This window comes from Anopheles moucheti, chromosome 2, assembly GCF_943734755.1.
Source record: "Anopheles moucheti chromosome 2, idAnoMoucSN_F20_07, whole genome shotgun sequence".
NCBI lineage: Eukaryota > Metazoa > Arthropoda > Insecta > Diptera > Culicidae > Anopheles > Anopheles moucheti.
Window position 1 is genome coordinate 58,087,649 of NC_069140.1, and position 17,879 is coordinate 58,105,527.

The window sequence follows — 17,879 nt, forward strand, 5'->3', positions numbered from 1 at the left end:
CCGTACAGATGAAATTTCGTGTTTTTATGAGGTCCATTAATTCGAGTGTCCTTCTCCGTTTGCTCTGCGTCTGCTGTTCGCCATGGTCTAATCAGTCACGGCTGAATGTTTCAGCCCTACGTAGGCTCTGACAACGCGGTGACTGGGCTGTAACGATCAGTTTCTTTTCTAACGCACTTTTGGAGCCGTGTTCTTGGCAACCATAAATCATGGCTTGGTCAATGAGTCGCCACTGTTTCCACACGGGACAGGTACATAGTGTACGCCCCGCCAAGGTGCAAGAACGCGGCCTAGTTCGTGTTACGAGAATAAGGGAATACTGTTGGCTAAAGTGAAGGGATGTTCGCAGGCTGCTCGTAACGCGGCCATTGGATGTGGAGAGTTGAAAAGTTAAAGATCTCGAAAAAAGCGCAAACGAAATGTGCTGAAAACAATTTAATCACAGTTTTACGCGAGGTGGTGCAAAACTTCCATTCGAAAAGTTCGTCTACCGTCTGTGGGGACATGAACTTGGCCGGACAGGTGACATAATTCCGCACTATGGGGTGGGTGGGTATCGAGAACGCCAACGAGTTCCACATTTTGTTCGATATTTTATCGGGCCAACTCTTGACTCCTGACCACGATCAATAAGCAAAACAAAATACCCACACACAATGAAGAGACTAGTGCATGGCAGACATTAGCTTGGCAAAAAGGGAAGGGCTGTGCGTAATGCAGAATCAGAGAAGGATAGCGGGAAAGAGTGAGAGAAATGAACCGAAAAATCGCAATCGCTTGAAATCGCTTCACTGCGTTGCGCGTTGTGCGACTGGCCGCATTGGGTAGCATGTTGCGCGCATCCACCATCGCGGGAAGCTCAGTTACGAACGAACGCCGCACGCAAACACAGGTGCCAACAGAAGGCGTCTGCACGAAACGGTCGGTGTTTGGTGCATGTCGCTAACCGTTCCACTTAGTGAAACAAACATATTCGACGTTTGCTACAAGTGAATCAGCAAAGTGAATCTCCTGTATAGTATTCGATATTTTCCGCAATACACGTACGGGGTGCGTAGTGTCGGAGTGCGCTTCGCGAATGATTGTGTGATATAAACGAACCTAACGCAATCGACAAAGCTTGAATTTGTAGTGAAAAATTGTTTCGTGTACAACAATCGACTAAAGCAACAGCACCACATCCATTCGTTACGCCATCATCCTTAAGCGCGGTGGTTACAAAAACGAAAAGTTGTGTGAACACACGAAACCGAATGCATCATACACTACACTAGATCGCTCCAGTGTCCAACAATCTTCCCGACGACAGGATGGCTAACGGAACACCCACGAACATCTCCTTCCCGGGATGGCTATTAGTGGCGGTAAGTATTGTGCGGCCCACCGCAGCATTCACAGCAGGCGTCCATCGGCAGCAGTACGCAACAGGCGGGCTGGATTCGTTGCTGATCTGATCGATCGATCACCAACCGGGTGCCGCAACGTGGCGTCGATTGTAAGATGGAGCTGATGTAACCAGACGTATGGCTGCTGGTCGACCGAATGATTAATCACGATAAGTTTTTCGGGTTGTTTTTTGTTTTTGTTTTGTTTTTTTTTGTTGCTACCATTTCTCGGCCATTTCCTGCCATTGTGAGGAACATGTGCCGATGAGAAGTAATTTGGTGTAATTGCAGTGGCAGTGCGTGTGCGAGCATAATTTGCCCCAGATTTGTGAGCGTTTGTGATACGGAATTTCTCAGCAAATCGCTCCCGGCTTGTGGAAATAGAAGAAACTTTTGCATACTCTGCACGATGCAATAACAACAAATACTGTGGCAAAGTGCCTACAGCCCAATCACCCAGGCCAATGTTGTCAGATATTGTGAAAAAGTAATAGGGCATTCAGAAACACTGTCATAAGACGTAAGTTGTATGATATTATAAAAAAGACAAACGGAAATTACAGTCGGCCCTAACTCAGTCGAGGCAACATGCAACCAATTGCACCGGAGGTGCAACAGGTATGCAACCAAAACCGGCTAGCATGGGGTCGGTAGAGTTGCTGGAGGTCACTAAAAGCAGTATTTACACTATTTCGCTTCATGCACCTCCTACAAATCCGTTTCCTGCTGGTAATTGACGAACTAAATACACTAGACCGGCCCAATGTCGCCGAAAGAAGTGAAACAGATTGGCAGGCCGGCTCTGGCCCCATGTCCTAGCACTTTAGAAGCGTTCGGTTATCGGTGCTGGAGAAGGGCAGTTGGTGGCCTTCCGGGGACGAGTGGCCGTCTGCCGGCCTGATGAAACACATCACCACATCATGTGCAATGTAAAGACGAAAGTGGTTTCATTCATTCCGCCCATTCTGCTCGATAATACGCTAACGCCGGCATTTTACTCTCGCACTCATATTGCACGATCTGCTGTAATGAATATTTATGCTGAACGGCTGACAGCTCATGCAGGAAGAAGCGCCGGCAACTCCAACAGGTCGAACTTCAACAGCTGTACGTTCGAGTTTGTGAAGAACGCTTGCGGAAAACCGTCATTTTTTTTGGCTGTGTGGTGGTTTCTGTGCGTATAAGTAATAATAAGTTATTCATTCCGCTCTTTTACCGCCAAAAGCACAATTTAATGTTCAGTTGTATGTGGTTATGTGATAAACGATATCGTTAAAAAATTAGTGCATTTAAATTCGTGCACTATTTAAGCTCATCAATGAACGAATTGATTTGAAGTTATTTGCCTCATGCGTCTAGTAAGCGTTGTGAGCGTCTAGGAGCGTTGTGCATGTCTTAATAGACAACTTAAATTTTCCATTAAATCATTCATTTAATAGCCTTAAGGGAAAAGCGAATGCTTATGTACAAAAATTGATGCAGTAGTTACACGAGTTTAGGGAACACATTTTTTTTGCGCCAAAATACATGTCATCATTTTTCACATGTAAAACTCGCCCAGGGAATTTCTGACACGCTATGGGTTACATGGAAGGGCATCAAATCCACGGATTACTCCATCGACAGCGTTGAACTGAGCGTGAATATATGGTAAATTAAGTTCCACAATCGTTTCGCATGATCGATCTCACACCAACGTTTCGTGACGCTTATGCAAACTATCAACTAATTGTTCAGCATTGGGCGAAGATAATTTGGGCTATCCCACGTATTAAGTGAGCAATAATTCCGTTAGCAGAAGTAAGGAAGAGATTTTTTTTATTATGCTTAATTTAAAACTATATCGCGGAATGATGGACAAAATACTGTTTAAAGAACGAAGAATGATGAAGACCTTTTTACTGAGGCTAAGACAGCATTTCTTAGAAGTATTTTCTTTATGAATATCCGATACACAATGCGGATCCCAGGTGGACATACTGCTGATACATTCAATTGCCCAATATCCGGAACATAATATTTATAGCCAAATGTCCCTAACCTAATCAACTCAAAACTATTCAAGAATGAATAAACACGCAGATAAAATTCGATCATTATCCACCGAACAATACGTTCCAATTTCCTATTTATGTATTTCAATATAAAGATCATTCCAACAGCTGGATTGATCTCATGGGTCTCCGTAAAATTAATGTAACCTGTCAGCAGATGAAGCAGGAAACAATCAACAGCAGATCAGTCGGCGATCCACAGTGTTAGACAATGACAGATTTAACCGTCTATTAGTCAAGGTAAATCAAACGGCATATTAGTCGGAACGCTGGAAATGAACCGCTAAGTTATATGATATGTTTGTTTGGTTGCCGTTTTACCACACTTACATGTCAATAACAATCGTAAAACATGTTTTTTTTTGTTATGGACTTCATCGAAACATGTTAAACTCGCTAGTCTACTAATTCTAGATTAGCCTCTAAATAAGCGTCCAGTCGCCGACTCGCGTAGCAGTCGTAGTTGATTGGACAGTTAATCCAAATGCGTGGTCTAAATTGAATTCATGGCGATCAAGTGTACGTATCGCTTATGGCACCAGCTGGTGTGTGCCGGTGGAACACTTTTTACCATCCGAAGAATGTGCACATTACATTTGGCCGGTGGTTCGGTTGGCAAAACTATGTAGTCAAGCCTGTTTTTGTTTTTGTTTTCAAAGCTCCCCCCGAAGGATGTAGATAGATATATCTATAACTGTAGGTGACTGCATATCGCTGTTAAGGACGACTTGACTTCAAGGTTGAGCTGAAAGGCATAAAGAAAGGGTTTAAATGGGCGCCTCCTTCGAGACCTGTTCCTGTCCCTTGCTCTGCCAGTGAAGCAGACAACCGATAATATTTCGTGAATGGAGGTAGGAATGGTTGGAATTGTTGCCTGCAGCTTGCAGTCTCTTAAAATGTAGTGAAAAGTGAAAGTCTTTTCGAACTGTTGCCAACCATGTCACGGAGAATTACAATTATTGGAGCGAAAAGTGATAGTGAAAGACGAACGTTGCAATTTCGTTTCCTCAAGGTGGATCACTTTTTCCAATCATGCCAATCTATACGGCTATGAATGTTTTGAGTATAAACATTTGTACGATGACAATTTAGAATTGTTAATTAAGATAAGGCCCACCTTACATCCCCAAAAGACTTAATTATCGTCAAGATTTTTAACCTTAAAGATAATTTGAGGAATGACGATAACCGTTTTACATTCAAGTTGATGCTCCCATGATGAAGGTTAAGGTAGGATCCTCTAGGTACTGTACTCGCTGCACAACCACCGGAATAAACCCGGTAGTGAACAGAAGCTTCAAAGACCTTGCATACCGGCCACCATGCTCGGTTGCACTTTGTTCTAGGATTCATTAGGTTCTCTAAGCGGTAGCACAACAGCAACAAAAAAACTTAATGCTCCAGTAGAATCGGATTGCCTTCTTACAAAAGGAAGGAATTGGTTGAACAAGCTGAAATTGTCCATGGAGATTCATGGAATGTTTTTCATGGATCACCGATCGCGCGTTAGTTTCACATATGCTATCAAGATACAGCGATAACGGTGGGCCATAAATTTTGCGCACTTGTCTGAACTAACTGATACTACAGTACAATTAGTAGCGGAACACAATTGACGGTTTTATGATCCCCATCGATGCCCACTAGATTAAGGTGTTTTCTTTCTAAAACTAGAATAAAACTAAGCAGCAAGTCCCCAAATCTCTGAGTTAGCAAAATGACCCCACGACCAATGTCAAATTCGACTTTTTACCGTCCCCGAAACAGTAAAGCCTCACCGCCTAGGTTGGTGGGTTGGTGGTGGTAGTTACAGTAATGATCGCATGTGTCGTACCTATTGATCGCTATGCTTACGTACAAGAAACCAGCCGGCAGTGAAATAACGATGGTTATTGTCTTCGTTTGCTTACGAGTGGCTTCGTGTTTCCATTTTCTGTTTTTGTCCAGACGTGCTTACATCTCTTTCTGTTACTTACCTCGTGTTACTATTTTATCGCTCAAGAGGGATGCCGTAATTGGATTTGTGCTAGAATAATATATATTCTATACGCAACCGATGAAACAATCCAACAAACAACAAACTTGAATCCACTAATGCCTTCCGCCACTTCGAACGATTGTAAGTTTCCTGCAGGCTTCTGATACCAACATTGAACAGGAGCCAACCTTCGAAAAAAAAGTTTTTTGTGTTGAACTTTTCCAAACATTCTTACACATTTCGATGAAGGTAGGTCCCATCGGACCGCAGTTATAATTAAATTTAGTTAAACCCATAGAAGAATTATACCAGCCCCGAATAATCGGCGTATTAATTTAAACGCCGAACATTGCTGTGACGTCTAGTTAAGCCATGACGTCCGTGGACCCTTTAATGCGTGCCCCCCACCTGTGATGAAATTAGAAAGTTTGCCGGCTATATAGCGCCACTTATGATTCAACGGGGGTAAAGCTTTAGGCAGGGATATGTTTCTTTCGTACATTTTTCAATGCCAAACCTCATCGTGGCATGTTGTTGGGCCGGGAATGCATTAAGATTGAGCACGTCGCCAAATGTGACAGATTCAGCGCAGTAACGAGAGCTCGCGTGTCTGCCGAATGCGGAATGTTCCGCAGCGCATAGTGCACAGTGTACCCGTACGTAATCGAAGCGAACGCACAAACAAACCCGAACACTTCATAACACACGGTGCCGGGCGTAATCAAGTTTCCCGCCACCGCTGGTTAAGTACATTTCGTTCCATGCTCACCGCACATGTTTGCCATTTCATTCACACGATCACACACAGGCACGGTGCATAATTTCTTCCGAAGCGTATCGAGCTTGTTTTCAAAATCAAGAATTCTTCTGAAGGTATCCGCGGATTGCACCCTTACACCGTGGAACAGTTTCATCTAGTAAAATGAAAACGTCACGTGGCTACTGGAGGGTTAAATTTCCATTTAATTTGCGACGGAAAGAAAACGCAACGCATGGCGCGTTTCAATTCCACCTTCTTCATCTCGGTCCGCGAAGCGATTGTGTGCAGGCTGAATGACCGTACCTAATAGAATAAGTTACGCGCTAATGCGTATTTGTTTCGGTACGGATTTAATCGAACGTTTATCCGATTCAGCAGTATAGATTGCCAATGGATTTCTCAACGTGATCTCAAAACGGGCCCCGACAGCAACGATCGGCACTGCCTTCGATTCGGGATCGGACACCGTTGGTACCACGTGCTTCCATCAAGTGCTGCCGGCAGATCAATCTGCGCGCACGTGGTTGCGTGGTTGTCGCCATTGTCTGCACAGCGTTTGCCGTCCAACGGTAGCCAACTTCCTCGTCGCGTTGGTGTCTCCTTTTGGCCACGCACTGTTTGTTTTGTCGTTAGTGGCCAGTTGCTACTTTCAACACCTGCCGCATGGGCGTTTAAGGTGCGATTAAGAGCGTGCATTTTTACATTATTGATGAAGTTAAACTGAACCCACGAAATGTGCGTTCCAGCCATTGGCGACGGCCTTGAAACATTTGAAGTTTTTGTAAGTAATTGGTAAAGCTGCTGGGGCTTGATTCAATATTGCGCTAGGTCGGTATCTAACTGGCTTTCGGCTCGTTAAATGTATAAAATATCTTTCTACTTTTTATTGCCCTGATTGACGCCGTAAGGCATCAACCTACGCTGAGCGGTTTGTTTTTTTACCGTTTAATACGAATGCTGCAATGAAAGATATTTTAGAAATGTTTAGAATAGATAAGAGATTCTGACGCTATTCTTCGCCCAACTGGATCGGTATCGAATATCATTCGGATTACCTAACTTTATGTAGTGCCAAAAAATCGGAAGACTTCCAACGAAAAGTTCCCAGAGCAGTACGCCATCCGACTTCTCTACCCTGGCATAACCTCCATATTTGACCAAGTTATAATTAACGTTACCTTCTGGTCGGCTTAGAACCCTTAAACACTTTACACAAAAATATGCCACGTCTGATTATCTTCCGGTTGGGGACTATCCTGCCCTACTAAAGACCATCAACCTACGTGTTTTAGGTCTGTCGTGTCGGTTTAACTTGATGTAGTCTCTCAAGTGGATACTATTTACTACACGGACTTTAAATCTTCGTTTGATCGTATTGTTCATTCTCTACTTGTTGAAGAATTATCTGAATCAGGGATCAATAGCACTTTTATTTCCCGGTGCTGCCTAGTTTCTCAGTGATCGTACGTTTCGTGTTTAAATGTCAACTTTCCTGCCCCTTCTGCTCTGGGGCCGGTGTTCCCCAGGTTAGTTTTTCGAAATAATAATTACACGAATAATTTCGTTTACACGTTCTCACTCTCATCTGTAATATTCCTATGTGTTAAACACAGGTGCACAGGCCAGTCAAGTAGTATTACCTCATATCAACTCTATAGATGCCAGACACTTGAACATTTTTAGTACTATAAAAGATATTGCTTGTTACTGGTTAGGGTAATTTTCTTGCTGGTTAGGTCTTTGCTGAAGTATTGTTCAGTAATCTGGTCCTGGGACACCGGATTCTCCGATTCATGTCGACCGCTTCGAACGGGTGCAGATATCATTCACAAGGCTCGCTGGCCGCAAATGTCTAATGCAAATGAGTCTAGGCGTCAGCTGCTTGACCTTGAAACTCTTGAGTATCGTTGCCAACATTCCCATACCCTGTTTATTTTTTCTCTCTTGTTCGATCGTATAGATGCTTCGTATTCGCTCTCCTTTAATCATCCCTAGGCGCAAGTACCTCAGTTATTTGTTTGATTTCCAACTTATCCCTTCTGTATTCCGTCCCAGATTACGACCCACTCTTTGATTTATAACTGTTTCCTCGGCTCGGAGGTGTATTGGTAGCGGCGCCAGTCGTTACACGATATTATCGGTCCAAAATCTCATACGAACCAATCCCCCGTACGCAAGACAGACCTAGACCTCTCCGAGATGTTGCGCCAATAAAGAAAAGTAATCTTTCGCACAAATAAGCGTATTTGTTCAGCCATTAGACACATACTAATTAATAAATAAAGATAATAATAGAGGTAGCATTAAAATTAAAAAAACAACCTATGTAATAATTGTAATATTCTTCGTAAGGAGCACATCCGTACTAACTATGGACTCTTATGTCCATACCCTTCAGTAGTTAGTAAACTCTCTTAACTTTTATGTCAAATGGGTTCAACGTAGTCGTGGTGACGTTTGAACTTTGTTTGTCTTCGGCTGTGTTTAATGAAAAATTACGTCTGTAGCTTATGTCCGTATAATTTGAATTCATTAATATATTGGTAAAACGTATAATGCACATTAAGACCGGTAAGTCCGTGTGTACTATACCCAAAATTTAATAAATAGAAGAAAAAAAAATCCAGAATGCCTATTATTTATCCAGTACAATTCATCCAGTGAAAGTATTTTTTACCGACAGAACATCCTCAAGTGGTCTAGACCTGCCATTTCTTTAACATGATTTACCCATAGCTGGATAGTCGGTGGTGCTACGTACGAATGATTGACCCAGATGGGATATAGGAGTTTTTTGGTCCTGTCGTGTGAAGTCAGGCGCCGCGCCGACTAAAACATTTAGTTAACTGCAATTAAGTTGGTTTTGTTTTAAATTTGTAATTAATATGTAATATCTTCAAAAGTAAAATTGGAGTAAACAGGCGAATTCAATTATATTTAAAAAAAAACAATTGTTTTAGAATATCGAAAGCAACAGTAGCATTAATACTTTGAATTATTTTTCTTGCAGGTTGCAATTGTTTACTGGTATCAACCATTGGTGGCATCATACAATGTAGCAGAGCATAGACTGGACTATATTAAGTTGGGTGAGGGTCGTGAGTATAACTATCAGTAAGTACACAAGCCACATCATACGCAAATGGCTCGTAAAACTTCTCGCATTACGATCAATTTTGTAACTCTGGTGGTGGTTTTTTCATTCCACCTTCCACGCAGCTACAATGATGGTGTATCATCCGGGTATGACAAGCGTAAATTTTACAAGCGACCACAAGCTTTCAAGCAGCCATACACGCTGAAGAACTTCCCATCGCCAGTCGAGCAGATTGCCACGAATGAATTCCAGACGCATCCGCAGCAAACGTACCTGTCGCAGGAGAGCCTGCTGCCGGTGTACGAGTCGCACGAGAAAACGATCCAGTACGTACCTGTGGACTATTCTTCCTCCAAATCAACTGCCAGCCAAAGGGAATCGCCATATACGTTGACCCAGTCGGTTGGTCCAGCTTCCTACACGGGCAGTTTAGCCGAGCGAGTCATCCAGATGATTCAATTGCATCATCCGCCAAGTGCAAAGAATGTCAGTGCCGGCACAGCAACCAGTGGCAGTATCGGGAGTGGGTCGGGCACTAGCACAGTACAATTCCAAACCCCAAGCGTACAGTACCATCAGCATCCCGGAAGTTATCAGTATTTCAATGCACATCCAGCGCCGTCTCAGTACGAGCTGGTGCGGCCCATCAGCAACTTTCCACCACCAAGGCCCTACCTTGCACCGACATTGACCACAACCAAGGCACCGTATGTTGCTCCATTCTTGCAGAGAACCACCACCACCAGCACCACGACTACGACGACCACGGTTGCTCCCCCGACCAGGCGGCCGTACGTAGCACCAGGGGTCACGAACGATCCGCTACTGAATTCAGTGTCCCTCGCAAACCAGCTTAAGTATACCACCTCCAGTCGGCCAGCTGCGGCTAATCGGCCGGTGGCCACGGGCAGCAATGGCAGTGGCAATCCATTGAAACCATACGAGCCCGAGTTTGACATAGACATACGGATCGATTTGCGCGATGATTCCGCGTAGTGTTCATAAATCTATTCTAGCATAATTTAAGCTGCCTATTTCCATACACCATTATTTCACACGCCAACGTGACAAATAAAATGCCCAATGCCGAAATCGAACCATAGCCGTTCTTTTGCAATGGAAAGAAATAGGTCAATGATTCTGGTGTTTTCCTTGTTGTTATTAGTCGTTTCCAGGAAACTGAGTTTTATTTTCTCTATATACTTTTATATACAGGCAGTCCCCGAGATACGCGGTTGCTCTAATACGCGGATTCGGAGATACGCGGTTTTTGAAAATTTTACAGATGAGCTAGTTTATAGCACAAAATCTAAGCAAAAAGATGAAAATTGATTGAAAATACTTTTTTTGTCACATAAAATATTTCTTTCTAACTTATTTTAATGTAATCTTTCTAAAAATCGCCTGATTCGCTGCATAAATTAAGTACAGAGAAGGAAGTCGACTCTATGAATTTGAAGTATAAACGAAATTGCACCAGGAATCGACTTGCGCGGAAATTCGATTTACGCGGATTTTTCTCGGGTTATAGCGATCCACTATAATAGCGTATCTCGGGGATTGCTTGTACATTTTATATGTTACTCTGTGCGGTGTTTTGTTGCGGAGCTTTACCCTAAGAACTTGGGCGAGTGTTGCCAACATTACGGGTTTTGTCAATCATTGTCAAGATGTAATAATACTGGTTTAGTTCATATGTTTAACAGGACGTTCAGAACGTGTCAGGACATTCTCAGGTACTTACCCACATATAATCAACTCCTCTAACTCAGTATCATAAATATGAACAATTCCAGCAAAGCCGGTGATGGATACGGAGTATGAGCCTGGTCTTTGCTCCTCACAACATACCGAAGCTCGAAAAACAAACAAAACGTTAACAGATGCTCGCAGCACCTCCAACGGTAATATTAGATGGCGTTTCTTTTTTTGTAGTCTGAAAGATGAATCTTTGTTCTCTGTCCGAGAGTTCCTCAAATATTGACCAAGATTTGTTACAAACCCCGCTCGGGGGAAATGGAACGAAATAAACAAAACTGAATGGAACCGAAGCACAACAGCGAAAAAGCACGTGTAATCTAATACACAATGGTTATCCATCTTATCCCACAATGAACATTAAACCAAGCACATTGCTGTGGTGTATGTTGCCAAGCGGAAAATAATAACTGCAACATTGGTAATTTTTACGCAGCTAAAGGTAGTTTTTATAGCCAGTTTGAGAGCGACGAGATGTAGCATGAGAATCGACCAGATGTTGACGGGGTATGAATTTCAATCGATTTTCAACTGTTTATATGTTCGCTATCTACCTTCTTAGTCGGACAAAAAGAGATTAAAATACACGAAAAAGAAGCAAACGCAAGTATCATTAATCTTGATCAGCTATTGCAAATGTCATTCGAAATTAATATTTTACATTCCTTTTTTGCACAACGCCAAAGCAACACTAAGCAACCCTTTTTTTTCGCTTTGGCCAGCAAAAATACTGAACAAGTCTCATGTACCATTTACCAGGTGCAGGAATGAAAAATATTAACAACCATCAACGAGTTGTTGTCTCCTTGCGTTTTTGGCCCGGGCCTCCATTCTTTCTTTTAGCGCATTGCAAAATCATGCTCCCCGAAGGATGTAGAGGTGTTTTTGCTAACAAAAGAGGCATTTCTTCTTAGGTTCGTTTAAATTTCGTATTCAAATGAGACCGTTTCATTTGCATTACCACTGAAATGCCTACGCTGTAAAATAACAGAACAGAAGTAATTGGAAATGGGTTTTTTCGGCGCTGAATTCCGGTGTAGGCCAACGGAAAAGGATGAACATTCTTGTACATTTTTTCGCACACAGTTTCACAACCGTTTTTGACAAATTTGGTTAGAAATTTTCACAAAAAGTATTCAATTTTGACCCAAAGCTAAAGCAGCGGCGGATCAAACGGTAGGCGGAGTAGGCGGTCGCCTAGGGCCTCCTCGTGTTGAGGGCCCCAAACAATTTTTGCCAATTGTGCGAGTTTTGGGAATTTACCAGCAGAGTTAATTTATAGCAAAAAAATTAATCGAAAAGGTAAAAAATTGATAAAAAATATCTTCCTTGGTTATACAAAACATTTGTTTCTATGTAATTAATTAAATGCAAAGAAGAAAATCGACTTTGTGACTTTAAAGTATAACCGAAAGTACACCAGGACCGGGGCACTAATTTTCCCGTTAATCGAGAAAAATTTCTTTAAAAACTAGCAGTATTCGAATGTATAGTCCCAGGAGAGCATCCACGGAAGAGGTAGCACCTGGTAATTTTGCCCGCCTAAAGGTATGCAATGTTTATACACTAACTTTCCCGTTGGTGGAGAATAATTTCTTCGAAAACTACCAGTTTCCGAATGTATGGTACCAGGAGAGCATCCACGGAAGAGGTAGCTCCTGGTACTACGCCGTAAGGTATGCAATGTTTATACACTAACTTTGCAACCAACTTGCAATGCAATGCGCCGTAAGGTATGCAATGTTTGTACACTAACTTTGCAACCAACTTGCAATGCAAGTTTGGTGCATGCAAGAAACTTGCAAGATGGCGCCCAACTTTGTACTTGCATGCAACAAACTTGCATGCAATCTTGTATGCAAGTTTTCGCATGCAAGTTTGTATGCAAGTTCTTGCATGCAAACTTGCATGCAAGTTTGCATACAAACTTGCATGCAAGAACTTGCATACAAACTTGCATACAAACTTGCATGCAAACTTGCATGCAAGTTTGCATGCAAGAAATTGCATGCGAAAACTTGCATGCAAGATTGCATGCAAGTTTGCATGCAAGTACGAAGTTGGGCGCCATCTTGCTGCAAGTTTCTTGCATGCACCAAACTTGCATTGCACGTTGGTTGCAAAGTTAGTGTACAAACATTGCATACCTTACGGCTCATTGCATTGCAAGTTGGTTGCAAAGTTAGTGTATAAACATTGCATACCTTACGGCGCAGTACCAGGAGCTACCTCTTCCGTGGATGCTCTCCTGGTACTATACATTCGGAAACTGGTAGTGTTCGAAGAAATTTTTCTCCACCAACGGTAAAGTTAGTGTTTAAATATTGCATACTTTTCGGCGGTTTTCGACCAAAATTGCTATACTAGGTGCTACCTCTTTCGTGGATGCTCTCCTGGTACTAAACATTCGGAAATTGGTAGTTTTCGAAGAAATTTTTCACGACAAAGGGACAAGTTAGTGTTTAAACATTGCATACCTTTCGGCGGTTTTCGAGCAAAATTGCTGTACAAGGTGCTACCTCTTCCGTGGATGCTCTTCTGGTATCGGCAATCTGAAATAGCTGGTTGGTATGGAATTTCGTACCAGTCGATGGGAAGTTTGAGCGAGATGAAGGATGCTTTCAGTTTCATCCATCTTCCTTACACTAGCGATCGCTCTCACGGGTTTGATAGTATGCAATGCAATAGTGATGGGCTAATTTATTCCACACTGCAGGTGTCACCTCTTGAAAAACATGTTTTTCTGGTATCGCAAATCTAAAACAATTGTGTTGTTCATCGCCTAAAACATCAACATGAGCAAAACAGGTTTCTAAGAAATTTCTCTGATTGTTACCGTAAAGTAAACCGATTGAAAACTGTACCTTCGGCAAAAAATCGTAGAAGGCGTTGGACTAATCAGGATTCGTAAATGTACGTAAATCGTAAAAAATGTGGCGTTGTAGTTCTCCTTAGCGCATACAAACGTTTATATAAAGACTAGCTTACTAGGCCCATTTACAGGGCTACGCAACAGAACTCTGAGGTGTACGCAAGGGATCTTTCTTTTCGAGATTTTGCTGGTGTTGTTAAATCATGTTTTAAGTACACTTCCCTAACACCGATAATGTCTTAGCAAAATTATAGGCCCCCCTTTAAAAATTCCGCCCTGGGCCTCCAAGGGGATTGATCCTCCACTGAGCTAAAGAAAAAAAACAACAGTTTAAAAACTACATGAATATGGATTAAAAGTACTTTGACGTAAAATGTTTACTGTATTCTAGAGCTTATGTTGTAATGTAATGCGATATGGTTTATCCATAGTTTGTTTTAAAAATTAACAAGATCGTTGCAGTTCCAATAGAAAAGATTCAGGTTACCCGCTAACATACAACATGGTTCATTCTGAGATCTCATCCATTACGTTGGTCAATCTGAACCAGACATCTTCTTGAAAAAATAATTCATTAACAGCGAAGCTCATATAAGGTAGGAAATAGAATAGGTAAAGCATGAAAGCCTCCCTGAAAGCTATTTTTGAATTGTGCAGTACAGAAAAAAACCGGCAGATGGATCACCGCAGGGAAAATTAAATTAACAACAGTGTTTAACCATTCATGTTTCATTGACCACAACAACTATGTCCAGCAGCGGAATGTTCTTTCGGTATCGGTATCGGTATGAGCGCCGGGCGACATCACGTGCCCGGGCGGAAAATAAATCGATCGCATCGTAGAATTTTCGCCGTGTTCCACCGTTGTACCCAAATACCTAAACAGTGCACACAAACAAAACCGTGCGGCTAAACTTAGCCCTTCAGCATGATGTCCGCAAATCGTGACGAAAGTTGCAAAGAGGGAAGCAGGATTACAAAATCAAATACGTTAATGACACACGCAACATACGGCCGCTAGCACCCTTGGTGATGATGGTTACAGGTTTGTCAGAACTTTTGCCACCGTGTTCGTGCTTCCAGGCGTGCTGGTACGTGCCAGGAATTAAGTATTATAACACGACAAAACGGAAGTAAGAAGTCTCAAAACCACACGGGCCCTCCGCATTCCGTCAGCGATCCCGCGATTGGGTTGTGTCCTCGGTCGAACAACATTTATCAGTACGGTTCACTATATTTGCGTCCCGCGGTAGACATTACCCGCACCATGCCCATCGAATGATGCGGTCGATCTCGTTATGGATACTAAAACCTGTTACGATGGCGGTTCTTTCAATAAGATTATTTAAAATCGATAATGCTACATCACTTCGATCATCGACCAGCGTACGCCAACATGCGTTAGTGCGACTTAGGGCTTCTTATCCTAACGGATTGTCTCGTCGTCAAAACGAAATGTTTTGTGGCGGGGGTGTCGTCTGTTTACTTTGCTAGGGGAAGCCTTGCTATGTGTAACACCATTCGTAAGGAAACCCATGCTGAACAAGTTTACACTAAGAAAGTAAACTAAACGTCAAGTCAAACACTGTCCCAGAAGTTGCTGGATTGCATCCAAACATTTTAGGTGGATTTAGGCACACACTGAATGAGGGAATGTTTTGAATAATAAAGCATACGTTTGTCTTATCATCCTTTTTGGCCATCGTCAACACATCGACTTCTAGAGACCAGTTTTGCCCGAAGGAAAATGCTGGATATGTTAGCGAATATGACCACGAGCCCCCAAGTCCTCATTGGACACAAGTACCCGAGACATTGAAACAAAAGGGTTTGTTATTGATTTTTGATAGTTAAAAATTAAACTCTCTTCAAAGTGGGTGTTCATATCAGGGAGGACGCTTGCTGCTATATTTAGACCAAATTGGAGTAGTATAAAGGGAATTGTTTGAATTAATAATTTGGGGTGGAAAAATGTTGGGGGGGTGTATTTTTTCCGACACACCAGAAACAACGGACTTTAACAAAAACACGTATAAGTCAACAATATATGCGTTATTACTATTAACATTTTTCTATTGGGCCTTGAACAAGCTCTTTTAAATATCACAAACTCAAACAATGTACTTTTTATCTTATCCAAAAATCAAAATCCTTACAAAATTTGAGCATACAATTTAAAAAAAAATCCTAAAAAGTTTCCTGTCAGCCATCTTGTGACACCAATATAATCCTATATGCAACGTTAAATATACTTTAAAATTAAAGAACAATAAAAAATGGTCCAATCATGGAACGGCTAAAGATTGCATTGACGTTAAGTTGATATGTTATCTCTTTTTTTTTCTTAATTCATTGCAAATATTCTGACTGGCAAATACCAAGCCGCAAAAGCAATAAATAATTTCTGCAAAATAAATCATTGCCAGCAGTCCCTTAACAACACTTTGGGAGCCCATGTATTTTCAGTTTTATGCTACTGACTTAGTTTTATTTTTTCCGGGCTTTTTATTGTTCTTACTGAACTCTCTCCCAATATCTGAGCTAAAGAATAATATTTAAATAATATTTGAAAACTCTAAAGATTTTATTCACTTACATAAGTTGATTTCATTGGTGCTCCATTTCACATTCACGCTGATACGGTGCATTAGACCTTAATGCTGCGATGTTCATTCGAATTTAAACAGTCATCTCTAGCTTTCTTTCATTACAATAAACACTGTTTTATGTGTGGCACAACCTTCAGAACACAACACACTGCTGGAAAAATGCAATAATTTAAGTTGAGCAATGAACACACAGCAAGTATGCAAACTCTGGCACATCCCGAAGCGCTAATGCTATGCTATGCTAATCCTAATTGTGAAACCACTGGCATCATTAGTAGCATTAGTAATGTTGATATACTAAAATATTTGTTACTTCGTAAAGTGGACCGCTTCTATCGCTGACACTGAATTCACATCGCAATTGCTTCACCGCAAGAGAATACCGAACGGTTGGAACGCGGGAAGATTCACGACCTTTCGCAAGGCGCTCGTCGCAAGGATGAAAACTCACAGTAACCAAATACACGAAGCCATACGAATCCGAACACGTTCAAAACACTCGCACAATCAGCAAACAGCAGTAGCTGTCGGTTTCGTCGTGCGCAGTAAATGACCACGGTCATGGGTAACCAAAAATAAAGCAAAGAAAAAAAACTCATCTAATCAGAACAGCACTTCTGCCCTTTCATCCCTTCGCATCATTTCCCATTGGTGGGGTATTTGGGGATACACTCCATTTTTTCCACCAAAATTTGACGGTCAATGTAGCAACAGCTAATACGCCCTTTTCGAGCCGTAATGAACTAGTGGCACATAATACAATATCGATTACATCCATCCTTTGCCGTACGCGTTGACATATGGAGGAACGGCTGGCACTATGCACTGTGAAAATTTTCTTCCTACTAAAGAAAAACGTACACCTAATGAATGTAGATAACGGTATTGATCACCATCACTGAATTAGACGCACAATTGCTTCCGTTTTGTAACGCAAGTTATCAGCCTCTGCTATCAGACACTTTGGCCTACAGTGGTAGAACAATGAACGTGCGACACTACCAGGATGCTTGCTCTGTGCATAATGGCTGCGTACAGTCCGGTGGTTCTCTATTTCTGGAATTCGTGAAAACCCGAAGCTAGCTTACAGTCCCGTCCATTGAGCAAAACAGAGATAACATGTCGTTCGGAAAATTTCATGCTCTTCACGCCTATGGAAATATATGATCCAACACTCACCAGAACTCATAGCGCGCACACGCACCGTTTGTGCAGTGTGCAAGATCGACGGTAGTGTATGCAATAAGGACGATGCGTTACGCCACACTATCGTAACGTTTTCCTTCGGCTCTGCGTCGTATTAAAAATGGTTCTGTTTGTCGTTTAAATTTAAACTTATCGACTAAAAATACTATTGAAAAATTGT

At 42.0% G+C, this 17,879-nt stretch overlaps 2 protein-coding genes across 2 annotated transcripts in view; one reads left to right on the forward strand and one right to left on the reverse strand.

Annotated features, from left to right (window-relative positions):
- LOC128298972 (solute carrier family 35 member F4) overlaps positions 1–17,473 on the reverse strand; it is a 32,242-nt gene extending 14,769 nt beyond the window's left edge. Inside the window, exons 1-2 of the mRNA XM_053034798.1 lie at positions 17,375–17,473; positions 16,501–16,664 (exon numbers count right to left, since the gene is read on the reverse strand). The gene's annotated coding sequence lies outside the window, so the exon portion shown is untranslated. The remainder of the gene's footprint in view (positions 1–16,500; positions 16,665–17,374) is intronic.
- LOC128298973 (mucin-5AC-like) lies at positions 1,311–10,270 on the forward strand. Its single transcript, XM_053034799.1, has 3 exons — positions 1,311–1,364; positions 9,188–9,291; positions 9,397–10,270. The coding sequence occupies exons 1-3, from the start codon at positions 1,311–1,313 to the stop codon at positions 10,268–10,270; spliced, it is 1,032 nt and encodes a 343-aa protein (XP_052890759.1).
- Positions 17,474–17,879: the final 406 nt, after the last annotated feature.

What these genes read in the sequence shown, in the direction of transcription:
- LOC128298973 (XM_053034799.1), top strand. Translation starts at nt 1,311, where the DNA reads ATGGCTAACGGAACACCCACGAACATCTCCTTCCCGGGATGGCTATTA. An exon ending in CGGGATGGCTATTAGTGGCG is followed by an intron (nt 1,365 to 9,187) that starts GTAAGTATTGTG and finishes TTTTTCTTGCAG; the next exon opens with GTTGCAATTGTTTACTGGTA. An exon ending in GGTCGTGAGTATAACTATCA is followed by an intron (nt 9,292 to 9,396) that starts GTAAGTACACAA and finishes CCTTCCACGCAG; the next exon opens with CTACAATGATGGTGTATCAT.